The sequence below is a fragment of the Sander lucioperca genome, chromosome 20 (genome assembly GCF_008315115.2).
Source record: "Sander lucioperca isolate FBNREF2018 chromosome 20, SLUC_FBN_1.2, whole genome shotgun sequence".
Lineage (NCBI taxonomy): Eukaryota > Metazoa > Chordata > Actinopteri > Perciformes > Percidae > Sander > Sander lucioperca.
In genome coordinates, this window is record NC_050192.1 from 19,684,151 (window position 1) to 19,701,887 (window position 17,737).

The 17,737-nt window shown below is 42.4% G+C and overlaps 1 protein-coding gene across 2 annotated transcripts in view; it reads right to left on the reverse strand.

Annotated features, from left to right (window-relative positions):
- Positions 1 to 17,737, reverse strand: part of cand1 (cullin-associated and neddylation-dissociated 1) — a 67,289-nt gene that overhangs the window by 29,511 nt on the left and 20,041 nt on the right. For both annotated transcript variants that reach the window (XM_031296985.2, XM_031296984.2), the window contains exons 3-12: positions 14,445 to 14,520; positions 13,497 to 13,564; positions 11,617 to 11,771; positions 9,506 to 9,629; positions 9,098 to 9,185; positions 6,889 to 7,057; positions 5,415 to 5,520; positions 5,185 to 5,330; positions 3,847 to 3,998; positions 3,040 to 3,180 (exon numbers count right to left, since the gene is read on the reverse strand). In XM_031296985.2, the coding sequence (XP_031152845.1) occupies positions 3,040 to 3,180; positions 3,847 to 3,998; positions 5,185 to 5,330; positions 5,415 to 5,520; positions 6,889 to 7,057; positions 9,098 to 9,185; positions 9,506 to 9,629; positions 11,617 to 11,771; positions 13,497 to 13,564; positions 14,445 to 14,520 (1,225 nt within the window). The remainder of the gene's footprint in view (positions 1 to 3,039; positions 3,181 to 3,846; positions 3,999 to 5,184; positions 5,331 to 5,414; positions 5,521 to 6,888; positions 7,058 to 9,097; positions 9,186 to 9,505; positions 9,630 to 11,616; positions 11,772 to 13,496; positions 13,565 to 14,444; positions 14,521 to 17,737) is intronic.

Genomic DNA, 17,737 nt, shown 5'->3' on the forward strand with positions numbered 1-17,737 from the left:
AACATATTAGGAAACTTGTAATAAGGGCTGCACAATATACCATTTTGTTATCGTCATCGCGATATTAACTGGCGCGATATACATAATCGGGAAAGACACTTTTTGTGTTAGTTGAAAGAAAATATCAGAAAACTGCACTTTAAAATGGAAACTCTTGTTTTAGTGCTGCCTTTTATATTCAATTCAATGTATAAATTGTTCAATTAAATGTTGGAAATAATTTCCTTTCATTTGTTCCAACTACAACCAGCAATTTGTTACTGAAAGCAGCAAAAAAATGCAGAACTGAGTACACTTTAATATCCGTTATATATGGCATATTTTCCTCCTATCGTGCAGCCCTACTTGCAATTCAAAAATAACTGTCTTAAAGGAACACGCCAACTTATTGGGAATTTAGCTTATTCACTGTAACCCCCAGAGTTAGATAAGTCCATACATACCCTTCTCATCTCCGTGCGTGTTGTAACTCTGTCTGACGGTTCCAGCGGCATCATCCCATCACAGTACATGCAGGTGAATGGTTCCAGTAATCCTACTGCTCCGAATAAGTGACAAAATAACGCCAACGTGTTCCTATTTACATGTTGTGATTTGTAGAGTCACAGCGTGTACAAAAAACAACGTAACATGAGACACAGCCATCTTCTAACCGTAAACAAACCGGGAACTATATTCTCAGGCGGAAGAATATAGTACTTGGGCGGAATGATTTGCTTTGCAGCAAACCTGTCTGAGAATATAGTTCCCAGTTTGTTTACGGTTAGAAGATGGCTGTGTCGCATGTTACGTTGTTTTTTGTACACGCTGTGACTCTACAAATCACAACATGTAAATAGGAACATGTTGGAGTTATTTTGTCACTTTTGTCACAATTCGGAGCAGTAGGATTAGTGGAACCATTCACCTGCATGATCTGTGCTAAGCTAAGCTACCAGTGGAGCTGTCAGACAGAGTTACAACACGCACAGAGATGAGAAGGGTATGTATGGACTTATCTAACTCTGGGGGATACGGGGAATAAGACGAAGTCCCAATAAGTCGGCGTGTTCCTTTAATTTCAGTAATCAACTGGGGAAGCGTCATGGTTATTAGTTTATTAGTTAGAATATTTTTTTTCCTATTCACTAATAGCATCTCTCTTTAACGGTTTGGTCTATAAAGTGGAAAAAATTTCCAAATCCAAGTTGACATCTTCAAATTGTCTTGTTTTGTCGGACCAACAGTCCAAAAACCAAAATATATTCAGTTAACTGTCCTGTAAGAGAAAGAATATCAGCAAATATTCACACTTTAAAGCTTTAGTGCGTAACCTTTTTATATTAATGAACGTCCGTTACATTCAAGCCGTTGCCAATTGAGTTGATAAAGTTAATTAAGACCATCAGCTCTCTGGATTTCTCAGTATGACTACGTTCAGAAGATCGTGGCGTCCGGTGACAGGGGGAGTGTCACGGAAGGCTTGTATCATGTGGATGCGCTGACAGTGTTGTCATTACCGTATTTTCCGGACTATAAGTCGCTCCGGAGTATAAGTCGCATCAGTCAAAAAATGCGTCATGAAGAGGAAAAAAACATATATAAGTCGCACTGGACTATAAGTCGCATTTATTTAGAAATATATTTCACAAAATCCAAGACCAAGAACAGGAAAGGTAAGTTATTCAACTACACAACAGCACACAGAACAAGGGGCTGAATACGGTAGGTGTCCGGTATGTTAACGTAACACATTAACAGTTATTCAACTACACAGTAGCACACAGAACAACTACCAGGGCGTGGAGACGTAACTGCACCGTTAACGAGCCTCTCCCAGCAGCACACTGTTCAAGAACCCATCTGTGGACTCGTTCCTCCAGCTCTGGCCATCTTGCTTTCAGCCCGCGATTAGCCGATTAGCCGATTAGCTTTCTTTGTTTCCTTCATTGCAGTAAGACTAACCTTTTCGCCAGTCCCTCGCAAGTTTCTCTCTCACTCCAAACTTTCTTTGTGCTGCTCGATTACCGTTTTCGGCTGCGTATTTTACTACCTGCAGTTTGTAATCTCCAGAATAAGATTTTCTTTTCTTTCTCAGTTGTCTTTAGGAGCAGCATATAGTTGTCACAAGCCTAGAGCGCCCTCTCGCGACTTTAGACGGTAATGTTTTCAGTATGAAATAACATTTAAAAACATGTTAAATTATATATATTTTGATATATAAGTCGCAGGACCAGCCAAAGTATGAAAAAAAGTGTGACTTATAGTCCGGAAAATACGGTACTTAGAATTCCTCATGGAGGAGGCAGAAACTACGCACTACATCTTTAAGAAGACGCACTAACAATATGTATTTGTTTTATATGCATTTTCCATACAGTAGGTTAGATATGGAACAATATAAGGTGGCTTACAAAATACTTAATTTGAAAACAGTATTACAATTGACTTTGCTGTCATTTCTGTGGTTTACAGTAGAGCCCGACCGATAAAGGATTTTTAAGGCCAACAGTGATACAAATATTTGATGACTTAAAAATCCGATATTCCGATATATCGGCCGATATATTTAATAAAAAAAAAAAAAATAATCCAGAAATGCAAAAAAAAATGATTTTCTTAACATTAGTTATTTATAGTTATTTATGAGTCCTCACTAAAATAATATGATAATGCAGTTTAAAAATAATAGTTTGTTTTATTGTCTCAACAGAACAGAGGAACATCAAAATATATTAAAGTTCTGATAAACAAAATGTATAAAAATACAAACTTAAGATATGAAACTTAAAGTCCTTTGAACAAAAACACAATAACAAAATTGTTTTTTTTTTTAAATTAAATTATAAATGCCGATACCGGTAGTTTGGAAAATGCTTAATATCGGCCAATAATATTGTCCCGCCGATATATCGGTCGGGCTCTAGTTTACAGGCTTACTTATTATTATCTATTATCACTCAGAAATGCAATTCAAAGACTTCCAAGTAATGAATTTCCGACCACGGAGCATAATTAATACATCCTCATTTAAAAGCACATGCAGATGTCTAACGTTACCTGGCTCTGCAGCATGGTTAGCGGTGTTTCTCCCTGTTCCATGGCGTCTGGATCGGCCAACCAGCTCTGAGCCGGTCGGGTCTGTTTGAGCAGCGACAGGTAGGCGTGGAAAACATCCGCCTTCACGTTCTCCTCCCTCTCCTGCAGACAGACAGGCCGGTGCAGTCACTTTCACACATATTGATCACATGCATTAGGTCAACTGGTTGGGATTTGTCTGACCGACAGGTAGAGATTAGTCCAGTAAAGTGATATGGCGATAACGATATTGAGTCGATGTACAGTATCATGCACCCCTAGTGCACATCCCCAGAAATGTAACTTGACGCCGCCGCGACGCAGACCGCAACAACTGTGATTGGTCCGTTTGGCCGTGGCTTGGTCGCTTCGCATTCCCCTCTACTCATTTTCCTGGTTCTCCAGAAACAACATGAAATCAGGGAGAAGTTATACACTTTCTGGCTCATTCGTGGCGTTGGAACGTGACACGCCAGAAAAAAAACAAGACATGCGTACTCGTCTACAAGCAGCGGGATAGGAGTCCATCTATTATTTTTATCTGGTTTACCCGTGTTAAAAAAAAGACTGCTTATACAGGAGAATTCTGTATTAGTTTCATTGACAGGTAGAGCCTGCAAGATCCAAAGTAATCAATAACTCGAGTGCAGACTCGTCATATTCTCCGGTTGAACTCAGGATCTTTTTTTAAACTGCTGCTGTCCAAACGAGTTAAGTTAAGAGATGAAAACAAAGCGCCAGAGTGAGGAGGTGATGAAGGAGCGAGCAGTGAGCGTAGTTTGATGGTACCTTGAAGCGACAGACGAGTGCAGGAGAGACGGAGCGATAAAACTCTGGCAGCATCTCATGACGGGTTGAGACGACGGCGTCCAAACACTTGGCGGCCGCCCGTCGCACCTTCCAGCTCATGTCGTCATCGTCGCTGTACTCATCATCGCTGCCTGGACACACAGAGAGACACATGATTGGGGGTTTTTTTGAGTTAAAAGACGCTGAAAACATTATTCATCAATCAGCTTTTTACTGATTTCTGCTTCTTAGACCTCCTGCACACTGGCTGCGTGGCGTGAGTGTGTCAGCTGCGTGGCGTGTCTGTTCATATTTCGGCTCCCATGTTAACAGGTTAGAGCTTGCACACTGCCTGTGTGACACGCACGTCTCAGGCGTGGCTCGAGCCGCGCCGAAAACACGTGCATGCTAGAAATAGGACCGACACCTATTTTTCACGTGACACGCAAGCGTGTTGGAAGCATTTCCAGGCAAAATATAATAGGAAAAGATGTTTATATGTCATTTTGACACAAATACATTTAATAAATGACATGTTGATGTGTGAAAGTCTAGAGTCTATGTGTGAACTCTAGGTTTTGACATAAATGCAGATATAAATGTCATTTAAAAAAATAGTAATAAATAATTTTTAAATTGGATTTCAATTGGATTCTGATAAAACAATAACATGGACTTCATTATCTCAGGAAAGGAAATTGAAATATAAAAATATATATATCAAAATATGTGCAAACAAATGTACAAACACAAAAATATTGACAAAATAAAGTTGAAGGACACGCTATAATTATTTCATTTTATCAATGGGAAACAAATAATGCCTGAGAAGCCCCGTGGTGAGGAGCAGAGAGTTTGCCTGGTGTTCTGCGAGCAAATCACTCCGCCCAAGTAGCAGAGAGTAGCAGTGCTTCGCCTTTCTGAGAATATAGTTCCCAGTATGTTTACGGTTAGAAGATGTCTGTGTCTCATGTGACCTAGTTATTTGTACACGCTGTGACTCTACAAATCACAACATGTAAATAGGAACATGTTGGCGTTATTTTGTCACTTATTGGGAGCAGTAGGCTGGATGGAGCCGGTTACCTCCAGGATCTGTGCTAAGCTAGGCTAACGGTGGGGGAGTCAGACAGAGTTACAACACGCACGGAGATGAGAAGGGTATGTATGGACTTATCTAACTCTGGGGGAGACGGGGAATTAGACAAAGTCCCAATAAGTCGGCGTGTTCCTTTAAGACTTTTTAAGACCCTGCAGAAACCCTGATTCTTAACATATATAGTAATGAATTAAGAAATGCTAGTTGCATCCAATTGTGCTGACTTCTAAATGTAGTACCTTGGTAATCTTCATCGTTCTGCTCGGCGTCCATGGCGTTATCGTCCTCGTCTTCATCGTCAAAGTTGTAGTTGGGGTCGTAGGTCAGGTAGCGCAGGCAGAGCGAGATGACCGTGGAAACGTGGGGGTAAACTTCTTTGGGACACCTTTAGCAAATTTTAAAAAATTCAAATTAAACAGGAATAACTCCAGCTATAGTAGTACTTTGGCTGGATGGCTGTGTGTATTACCTCCTAACAAAGGACTCAAAGGCCTGGATGCAGTACTCTCGGAGCTCGTCATCGTCAACGTTACAAAACTTCACTACCAGAGGAATAATCTTCTCCAGATACTCTCCTAGACAGACAGACAGACAGACAGACAGACAGACAGACAGACAGACAGGCAGGCAGGCAGACAGACAGACAAACAGGCAGACAGTCAGTCAGTCAGTCAGACAGAGACAGAGACAGACACAGACAGTCAGACAGACACAGAGACAGACAGACGGACACAGAGACAGACAGACAGACAGACAGAGACAGACAGACATAGAGACCGACATAGACAGTCAGACAGACATAGAGACCGACACAGACAGACAGACATAGAGACAGACAGACAGAAACAGAGACAGACAGACACAGACAGACGGATACAGAGACAGACAGACGGACACAGAGACAGACAGACACAGCGACAGACAGAGCGACAGACAGACAGACACCCAGAGACAGACAGTCAGACAGACAGAGACAGACATAGACAGTCAGACAGAGACAGACAGACAGACATAGAGACAGACACAGACAGTCAGACAGACAGAGAGAGACAGACAGACACAGAGACAAACAGACAGGTTAGAGGACAGTTTGTAAAAAGACATCCTGAAACATTTTTCTTTCATGATTAAAGTTAAAAAGATTTGTGCCACTTTCAGTATTCTAATAAAATGTGACAAATTATTTGTTGAAATTAAATCAAAAGAAAGGAAATCATTTCCAACAATCTTTGATTGAACAAATTGAACTTTGAACTGAACACAAAAGGCACCACAGAAAAAAGGAATTACAGTTATATTTCAAAGTGTAGTTTTCTACCGACGGCAGCGTTTATCGCGCAAGTTAATACGCGATGACGATCAAAAAAAAAAAAAAAAAACGATCTATTGTGCATTTTGCATATTGCCCTATTTCAGTGGTTCCCAATCTGGGGTCCGGGCACCCCTCAGGGGGGCTGCAAAGATCACAGGGGGGGGCGCAAGTCTTTATCTGGTTTGAGGTTATAAAAAAAATATTTTTTTCATATTTGCACATGTTAAACAAATTATGATAATACACTAGAATATATAATATATATAAATATAAACTTGTAGGCAGGCTACTTAGTAGGCCAAACCTCCGGGACCTCTTAACCTGGGACCCTGCTGTCATCAGGTCAGCTGCTAGCTGCTAGCATCCTCGTCTTTCCTGCCGCCACGGCATCACTATTTTATGAATGAAACATGGCGGAGAAACGTAACAGTGCTGATAACTCCTCTGTATCAAAAAAGAAAGTAAGGCTCTATCTCGAGAGTTACCTCAACTTCGTTTTTGTTTGGGGGGGGGGGGGCTTAGCTTTTCTTAGACATGAGTAGGGGGGGCGCCAAGGAAAAAAGGTTGGGAACCACTGCCCTATTTGATATGTTCTGCTGGATGACATCACGCGTCGTATTGTTTGTCTCACCGATCCGGTGTCCAGCCTGTCTGCTGATGGCGGCCGTGCACTGGATGTAGGTTCTGGTAGTGGACATGTTGTCGTTCCGGCCCAGCTCGGTCAGAAGGTGCTCGATCAGATCAATGAAGACCAGATTCCCACAGGACATAACCAGGTGGCCCAGAGCCATGATGGTCCTCTGAAACAGTTAAACACACAGTCACAGGAACATAAGGACATCATGAATATACAGTGCTCAGCATAAGTGAATACACCCATGCTAAAGTTGACTAAAAAGAGGAATACAAAAATCATCTTTTAGAAATTGAGCTTAATGCCTTAATTAAAAAAAATAAGGAAAAATCCGACCTTTAAGGACACCAATTTTCTTTGTGAATGAATAATGTATCGTTAATAAATAAATGTTCTTCCTTAAAATACAGGAGGCATAAGTAAGTACACCCCTATGTTAAATTCCCATAGAGGCAGATTTTTATTTTTAAAGGCCAGTTATTTCATGGATCCAGGATACTATGCATCCTGATAAAGTTCCCTTGGTCTTTGGAATTAAAATAGCCCCACATCATCACATACCCTTCACCATACCCCCACATCATCACATACCCTTCACCATACCTAGAGATTGGCATGGTTTTATTCCAGTTAGCCTAAAACTGGTTTGATTTGCATTGAGAGATGATTTTATGGAACGTACCCCATGCCAATCTCTAGGTATGGTGAAGGGTATGTGATGATGTGGGGGTATGGTGAAGGGTATGTGATGATGTGGGGTATGGTGAAGGGTGTGATGATGTGGGGTATGGTGAAGGGTATGTGATGATGTGGGGCTACTTTAATTCCAAAGACCAAGGGAACTTTATCAGGATGCATAGTATCCTGGATCCATGTAATAACTGGCCTTTAAAAATAAAAGTCTGCCTGCCTCTATGGGAATTTAACATAGGGGTGTACTGACTTATGCCTCCTGTATTTTAAGGAAGAACATTTATTTATTTACGATACATTATTCATTCACAAAGAAAACTGGTGTCCTTAAAGGTCGGATTTTTCCTATTTTTTTAATTAAGTCAGACTCAGTGCTGAGTGAAACCGAAGCAGAGGGACAGACACAGAGCTGGAGCGCACTTTTTAATTCATTAACTTTACCGTTATCAGGCAAATTAAAACGGCAATACAGATAATCTGCAAACTGCTAAAAAAACGGCCAGATAATTGGCCAGGGCCAATGATCAGTCTATCCCTATTATGACTCATATTTCTTCATATCTGTATTAGTGTCTCTGTGTCCCAACTGGCAGCGGCAGATGGCCGCCCACCCACCACCAGTCAGGGTCTGTCCGAGGTTTCTGCCTTGAAAAAAAAGGAAGTTTTTCCTCGCCACTTTAGCACCAAATGCTTGCTCTTGAAGGGAACTGTTGGCTCTTTGTAAATTAGCGTTCTAGACCTACTCTATCTGTAAAGGCGCTGACACACCAACCCGATTATCGGCCGTCGGACAGTCTGGCGAGGTCGGTGACTCGAGTCTGTTCGGTGTGTTCCGTGCCGTCGTCCGTCGGAGGGGCCGTCTGCCTTCATTTTGGCCGACCTGACTTTCCGGGTCAGAGGGCGGGCAGTCGGACTCAATGACCAATCTGATTGGTGGAGCGCTAACCCGGAAATGACGGGCAAGATGAGCCTGACTAACGCCTCGCAAAATCTGACGAAAATCTTTCAAACTGACCTTTGTCGATCTGAAATGAAGACAGATTCAGCAACTGCACGGCCTATTCCTCGCTTGAAATGTTTTCAGAAACACATTTCGGTGAACTATCTTCATAAAATATGAGATCGTATTCCGAATGAAGCCGCCATTATGCCCGGGTGTAAAGTGCGGGAGCAGCCAGACCCACGTGACGCGTGCGTCCAATTAGCTGCCGGTTTTCACAATACAGATTAGCGCCGCCTGCTGTTATGGAAACGTATTATGTCTCGCGCATGCACAGAACGTACGCTCAAGTCGGCGTCACTTTGGTGTGTCCCGAGGCACTTTTTTTGACCAACTCGGGGAGGCAGTCAGTCCAACTGCCTTTTCTGCCGAAGGTCGGGCGTCGGGTTGGTTTGGTCAGGGCCATAAAGTGTCCTAAGATAACTTCTGTTATGATTTGACACTAGAAATACGATTGATTAGCATGCTGGCTCCTAAAGTGGTGTTGGTAAGCACAGTAAAGGTTGGATGTACCTTTCTGACAGCCAGTCTGGGGGAGGTGAGCTGAGGGAGCAGACAGCTCAGGATGGAGGGATGGAAGTTCACCAGCAGGCCTCCCTGTCTGCAGAGACACACACACACAGGGAGACGGTTAATTGTGGTCAAACTTATTCCACACAAAATGATCCGTAGCAGTAGAGTTCTGCTGCTATAGAGAGGTGAAGGCCCTCCATTTTCGGTGGACCACCGTGAGACCTTATTTTGGAAAAAGTACGTACGGTAGTGAACGGGGAGAGACAAAAATAGGTTTCATCCTGCTTGAATTGAGCCATGAATTACACATATGATGTTCGTCAGTTTAAAAGATAGTTTAGCAAGTGAAGAAAGTCTCTCTCTCTCAGTTGTGTAGTGGTTGATGTAATAGACAGACAGGAAGTGTACCTGCAGAGCATGTCAGCCATGATGTCGAGCGCCTCCAGCTGGACAGACACGTCTTCCTGTTTGGCGATGGCGCTCGTCAGACGCCCCGTTATCTTCTTACAAACACTGGCAGCGAGAGCAGAGCCTGAGAGACGCAGACGGGTGGAAGTATTTAAAATCAGAGCATTTGTCTGTTAACTTTCTGAATGGCAGCTAACTCCTGTGGTAGAAACTCTAATTCTAACATTTGGGTGAGATCTGAAATAAAGCTCCGGTCAACAAAGTCTTTTAAGTATTTATTCTTTGCGCAAAGAAGGTTCGGTTAATCGGGAGAGTCTGAACAAAGAGTCTTGGAGAATCACGTGCTTATTAACCCGTTCCCAAGCTGACAGCAATGGGGAGGGGGTGAATTATTAGCCCCCCATCCGGGGAAAGAACAGGGAGGTAGAGAAGGCCAGTTTCTGTACCTGGCTTATCAGAAGAACATTAAACTTGGGCTGCTAGTGTCCATACATCAAGCAGAGCTAAAAACTAAAAAATCAAGTCAATAATCAGATATGTTAATAATAACTAGGGATGCACCGAATCCAGGATTCCATACAGAATATTGGGCTTTTTGACAGGGTTCGGTTTCCACCGAACCGAACCCTCCGCTTGCACTACGCGCGCTACGCTGGTCGCCGTAATGACGGCGCCGTTGATTACGGGAAGGTGTTTACGTAGGTGGAGCGTTCAATGCAGTAGACTGTGAGAAAGTGGAAATGGAACTGGTGAGCAGAAAAAGTGTAGTTTGGCAGAACTTTCAGTCAAAAGAAGGCCATTCAAGTCCAGCTACATGTTCAATCTGCAATGCTGATTAGTCTGGTGGTGGCGAGGACCCTAAACTATACACAACATCACCGCTGTTACAACATCTGGTATCAAACATCTGAAAGAATACGAGTTGAGCATGAAGGAATCTACAACGATCATGCCACGATGAAACCGCAGTTTTTGCAAATTCATCGCATAAAATTGCATTAATATCCCGCATAGTCCATCGCATTTTTTAAGAAAACGTGCCGCATAATCAAGGATTTTTGCCCGCAACAATCACAAAAAAAACTCATTTTTCTGGAAGGACTGCATCTGGTATGAAACATCTGAAAAAATACAAATTGTGCATGAAGGAATCTACAGACAGCAGCCACAATGCAGCAACTTCAGGTAAATAAAATGAAAAAGACACTGCTGTGGACGTTGTTTACTTCATTAATGTGTTTACTGGGTTAACGGACTGAAGATGGGAGGTGGATTCGGTATTCGGCCGAACCCCAAAAATCTGGTTTCGGTGCATCCCTGATAATCAGTTATGTGATTTTCCATTACACGCCGAACAGAAGCGGTGACAGCATCAGTAAAGCTACTTCACGCCTACGTGAAACAGAGACATTTTAGTGATAGTATGAGTGTCTGCGTCTTGGATGTCTACAGATAACATGTCAACAAAGTGTCGACGCTGTGTGACTTCGCGAGGAGGAGCGAGCTGGAAGTGCGGAGGAAGGAGCGGCGCCCGGAGTCGAGGACAAAGGTTGGCCTCTCATCCATTACCTACTGCCTGGTGGATTAGCATGTAGCTCCTGTAACTTCAAATGCATTAGAGGTGCAATGATGAATCGATTAATCGATTAGTTGTCAACTATTAAATTAATCGCCAACTATTTTGATAATTGATTAATCGTTTGAGTCATTTTTTTAATTAAAAAAAATAAGATTTCTCTGATTCCAGCTTGTTAAATGTGAATATCTTCTAGTTTATTCTCTCCTCTGTGACAGTAAACTGAATATCTTTTGAGTTGTGGACACAACAAGACATTTGAGGACGTCCTTTTAGGCTTTGGGAAACACTGATCCACATTTTTCACCATGTTTTGACATTTTTATAGATCAAACAACTAATCGACTATGAAAATAATCGACAGATTAATCGACTATGAAAATAATAGTTAGTTGCAGCCCTAAAATGCATGCATACAAAACCCTGTTAAATTTCCTAGACACATTGCCATAATATCAAGATTTCCCCAGGGCTGTGGTTATGCCGTGACATCATTTTTTTTTTTAAGTAACAGAAGTATTTGTTGTATTCGTACCACTGGAAGCAGGCGGTAACTCTCCGATCACAGTTTTGAGTCCGATGGAGGAAATGTCTCGGAGCTGTTCTTTGTCCGACAGCATGTTGGTGCACAGAGTGTCCACGATCGTCTCCACCTGGTACTCCTTTACCTTACTCACCAGGGGCCCCAGGCTGAGGTAAACAAACGCACCCACGTTTAAAAGACACACAGTGAGGTGGAAACTAGGGCTGGGTATCGCCAATCATTTCCTGAATCGATTCGATTCCGATTCACACGGGCCCGATTTCATTACATTTCTGATTGGATATCAATTAGCTTAGGGACATTTCAGTTACAACACAAACTTAGCTTGGACAAAATGAGATTCTCAGAGAACTTGTGCTGTAAATTGTACAAGAAAGAAGCAAACCCTCAGATATGTCTTTATGATGCACCAGATTAATACCCTGGAAATCCAGAGTTCTTGCGAGAGCACAATTTGAATTTGCTCAGCGAGTCACTCTGGCATTGAGTAATGATGCTCATTAACTATGCCCTGGTAGCTGAGCTGCACCAATCACATCGCTGTATCTGATATAGGCGGGCCAGAGGTGAGCTAAACAGATGACGACAGCGTTGCGACGTTGAAGTCATTAGTAAACATTGCAAGATGGCTGCGGGTGAACACCAGTTGTTTGAAACGGCTTTGGCCGCTACAATGAAGGAGTTAGACTTGGCTTTTTATCTAAAAGAGGAACAGAAGACTGCGCTCCAATCGTTTTTTGCAAGAAGGACGTTTTTGTTGTTTTGCCGACCGGATACGGTAAGAGTTTAATCTACCAGTTAGCTCCTCTGGTAGCTAAGAGTTTAATCTACCAGTTAGCTCCTCTGGTAGCTAAACGTTTAATCTACCAGTTAGCTCCTCTGGTAGCTAAGAGATTAATCTACCAGTTAGCTCCGCTGGTAGCTAAGAGTTTAATCTACCAGTTAGCTCCGCTGGTAGCTAAGAGATTAATCTACCAGTTAGCTCCGCTGGTAGATAAGAGTTTAATCTACCAGTTAGCTCCTCTGGTAGCTAAGAGTTTAATCTACCAGTTAGCTCCTCTGGTAGCTAAGAGTTTAATCTACCAGTTAGCTCCTCTGGTAGCTAAGAGATTAATCTACCAGTTAGCTCCTCTGGTAGCTAAGAGTTTAATCTACCAGTTAGCTCCTCTGGTAGCTAAGAGTTTAATCTACCAGTTAGCTTCTCTGGTAGCTAAGAGTTTAATCTACCAGTTAGCTTCTCTGGTAGCTAAGAGTTTAATCTACCAGTTAGCTCCTCTGGTAGCTAAGAGTTTAATCTACCAGTTAGCTCCTCTGGTAGCTAAGAGTTTAATCTACCAGTTAGCTCCTCTGGTAGCTAAGAGTTTAATCTACCAGTTAGCTCCTCTGGTAGCTAAGCGTATGGGGCTTGTTGTGATTGGTCGTAGTGTTATCCAATTGCGTGCAGTGAGATTTTCAAATGCATGCTTGGTGCCGCCCCTCAAGTTGGGCCATTTTTATTACTCAATGCCACAGCCTTAACCTTTCAGATTTGGGTCTGGATTTCCAGGCTACCAGATTAATGTTTACATTACGAATTGTCCTCAAAACGGTTTGTTTAAATTACTTTTTACTTAACAAGACTAACATGCCAGTCATTGAGAAACTACAGCAGTCGTCAACACAATATCTGTAGACTACAGTCCGTCAGGTGATGTCCTTAAACATCCACGGTGCAAAGGCACATATTAAAAGATCGATTTCGGGATTTTATTAATTGATAGCAGATCACTCTAACAAGGACCAATTTGAATTGGAGAATAATTATTTAAACCCAGCCCTAGTGGAAGCAGAAATTAAAATAACGCAGTGAAGTAAAAAGGTGTGTCTTTTACCATTTGACGGCCAGATTCTGAACTTCTCCGTTCTTGTCTTCCAACAGTTTGAGAATCATCCTCACCACCTGTCAATCAATACAGCAAGCAAACCAATCAACACCTGGGTTGGACTGGTTTTTAAAGGTCCCATGGCATGAAAATGTCACTTTGAGGTTTTTTAACATTAATATGAGTTCCACCAGCCTGCCTATGGTCCCCCAGTGGCTAGAAATGGTGATAGGTGTAAACCGAGCCCTGGGTATCCTGCTCTGCCTTTGAGAAAATGAAAGCTCAGATGGGCCAATCAGGAATCTTCCCTTTATGACGTCATAAGGGGAAAGGTTACCTCCCCTTTCTCTGATTTGCCCGCCCAGAGAATTTGGCCCACCCATGAGAGAGAGAGAGAGACATCATGGCTTTCAAACTAGCAAAGTGGCAGTTAGTCAAGACCACACCCCCCCCCCCCCTCCCCCCCCCCCACCTTGCCCGCCCCCCCCTCTCCTCCTCAATAGCATTTAAAGCTACAGACAAAGAAATGGCACATCCTAAGGTAAGCTCATTGTGGGACTGGCTCTAGTGGCTGTAATTCTGCACCAAGGCTGAATTTCAGGAAAGAGACTTCAGATACAGTATTAGGGGACCACTAAGGTCTATATAAAGAGACTTCAGATACAGTATTAGGGGACCACTAAGGTCTATATAAAGAGACTTCAGATACAGTATTAGAGGACCACTAAGGCCTATATAAAGAGACTTCAGATACAGTATTAGGGGACCACTAAGGTCTATATAAAGAGACTTCAGATACAGTATTAGGGGACCACTAAGGTCTATATAAAGAGACTTCAGATACAGTATTAGGGGACCACTAAGGTCTATATAAAAGCATCCAAAAAGCAGCATGTCATAGGACCTTTAAACACAGACCAGCACTTTGTAAACTAGTTTCAACCAGTACAAACCGACCTTCCGCTCGCTGTCGTCGTCCAGTTTGATTGAATCTTTTTGCAGCTCCGTCATCAGGTCGTTAGTGGCCATAAACCTGGAGAGAAAGAAAACACAAATTAATAACCAGTTCATTCAAACTATTCAACAGAAACTTAAAACACTAACCCGCTGCGGAGTCAGACCAACATTTCCTGACACCAATGCAGCTTCTACCAGGTGAAGGACAAAGGTTTTCAATAAAAACTATTAGGGCTGCCCCGTCTTAGTCGATGGTTTCGGTCTTAAGGCCCAGACACACAGAGCCGACAGCCAAACGTCGGCAGAAAAGGCAGTTGGGCTGATCAGTCTCCCCAAATTGGTCAAAAAAGTGCCTCAGAACACCGAAGTGACGAGACGTAATACTAGGGCTGCCACCTCTTAGTCGATTAGTCGACTAATCGGTCGTTTTGGTCTTAGTCGACTAAGATTTCTTTAGTTGATGAGTCATTTTTTATGCTTAATTACTCATTTCCAAGAAACTTATGAGCACATTTCTGGTAAGCACAAGATTTAAAGTGGTGCTTTTGCAGGATTAATTGTGGAGAAAATCAGTTTTACAGATGGTTCATTAACTACATTTATATTGTGCTTTTCTCGTCTTAACCACCTCTCAAAGAGCCCAGCTCTGTCGATTACATCAACTAATCGATTAATCGACAAAATCATATAAGTGTTAGTCGACTAAGATTTTCTTTAGTCGATGACAGCCCTACGTAATACGTCTCCATAACAGCAGGCGGCGCTAATCTGTATTGTCGCCCAAAAAATGAAAACCGGCAGCTGATTGGACGAACGCATCACGTGGGTCTGGTTTAGGGCTGAACGATTTTTGAAAATAATCAAATTGCGATTTTTTTCCCAAATATTGCGATTACGATTCGATATTCGATTATTTTTTTTAAGCTCTTTGTCTTCTGTATTATTCAACAAAGAATAATATAATAATGTATAGTATATGAACACACAATTACACACTAGACAGTTAAATAAGTAAAAATATAGTATATATCTATACACACACACACGTGTAATTTTTTACAGTGCCCAGAGAGGAGCTGCCTCCAGCCCCTCCCCCTCGTGAAGTTGCGTGCTGCCGTGTGTACTTGTTCAGAGAGGCTATCGTTACGTTAGCATGTTGCTGGTGTTCTTGTTCAGAGATGCTATCGTTACGTTAGCTAGTTGCTGGTGTTCTTGCCGTGGGATTAACTGGACTAATAAAACCGTTGAAACACCGCGGCCACGCTGCTGTGAAAGCTCCCCGAACGTCATTTATCAGTCTGGTTGTTACCCCTCTCAGTGGCAGCTCCTCCACTCATATCTTTATAACGGAGCTAACCGCTAACCGGAGCTAACCGCTAATCAGAGCTAATAGTTGCTAACCGAGCCTTCAGTTCTGCGTTCCTGTATCCATTAACTGCACGTATGGACTCGAGCCAGAATAAAACCCTTCATTTTATTAAAATGGCTGTAAAAGTTTTAAACTACAACTCAGAGTTGTTTGAATGACAGAAATCAGCTCAAGGTACGGCGTAGCGTTAGCGTGCTAAGTTGATGCTTTCTCTGCGGAGTGCAGACTGATTTGCTCTCGCGAGTCATGTGACCAAATCGCAGCCTTCGCGATTAGGAAATCGCGTTTTAACATATCGCGATATTATCGAAAATGCAATTAATCGTTCTGCCCTAGTCTGGTTTCACCGGAAAGTCAAAGCCAGACTGTCATGGCGGCTCGTTCAGAATACGATCTCATGTTGATTAATCGAGAAAATAATCGACAGATTAATTGACTATGAAAATAATAGTTAGTTGCAGCCCTAATGTCGATATAATATCGATATTTTGCCCAGCCCTAATGCGGACCGTTAGCGGAGCGTATGTGCCGCGAAATGTATCTTTTAACCGTCTCCACCTGCAGCGCACACACACGGCGTAGGATTGTATGAGTCACAGGCGAGACGGAGAGCTTTTGCTTCGGGGTTGTTGTCGTTTCTTCAGTTTTTTTGGAGCCGGAAAATGTCAATCTACTGTCAGCTGTTATCAGAGGACGCAGGGGAGGGAAACAAGAAATAACAGAAACTCTCTAAATTAAACTGCCAACACGCTCACTGACAGTCAGTAAGACCTTTCCTGTCTATCAGTAGTTTAATTTAAAAGAAATATAGACACTTTATGATCCATTTCTGTAACTTTGGGTTTAGCATTGAGGGAGGGGAGGGGGGGAGGAGTTGAGAGCTCCACTTTTGAGCCAAATTGAAATTTTGAGCAAACAATTTCCTGCATTCTGGTGAATTTTTCTGCAACATTTTGATCCTTTTCTGCATCAATTTATGGTGCAAATGTCTTTATTATTAGATATTTGGGGTTGTAGTCCCCCCTCCCCCATCCCACCCTGTAAGTTACGACTACGATGTCACACAAGCCGTTTTAAAAAAACACTTTCAGGATGTTGATATTAACATCTTTATAAAAAAAATACCCTGATCAAATATTTTGCTCCAGATCTGAGTCTTTTAACACAGAGTTATATCTGCTGGGACCGTGTCCAATCCAATATTTGGATTTTCCTGCTGCGGCCTGCACACATTCAAATTAGAAAAAGCAATTTAGATGTTTGACAGCTGAAAATACACTGTGAATTCAACAGAGACACAGGAAAGTGTAATTATCTCTGTGGTACTAAAGCACTCAGAACAGGACGGAAATTACTCTTTTCTTCTACAGGGGGTCAGCGGCAGCGATTTTTACGGCGACAGGCGCGAACGCTGACAAGCCTCACAACGCTCTGTCACAATTTCACGGTTATCGTGTAGCGAGAGTGCTGCTGTCAGAAGTGATGACACTGACGAGTTGTGCTGCCAACTTTGGCTGCGATCGTCCTCGAGGAGCTTAGAAAAAGAGGCTGGTGTGCTCTGAATTTTAAGGGACTGAAATGTATGAGTCGACAGTCTGTAAGCTGTGTTTTTTAATACTCGTTTAAATATTCACACAAGTTAAATACACACAAGAAACTAGGGATGCACCGAATCCCGATTTTTGGGGTTCGGCCGAATACCGGATCCACTGGTTAAGATTCTGCCCAAACTGAATACCGAATCCTCCACCCATCCTCAGTCCCTTAACACAGTAAACACATTAATGAAGTAAACAACGTCCACAGCAGTATATTTTTTCCTTTGCCGTACCTGAAGTTGCTGCATTGTGGCTGCTGTCTGTAGATTCCTTCATGCACAATTCATATTTTTTCAGATGTTTCATACCAGATGCAGTCCTTCCAG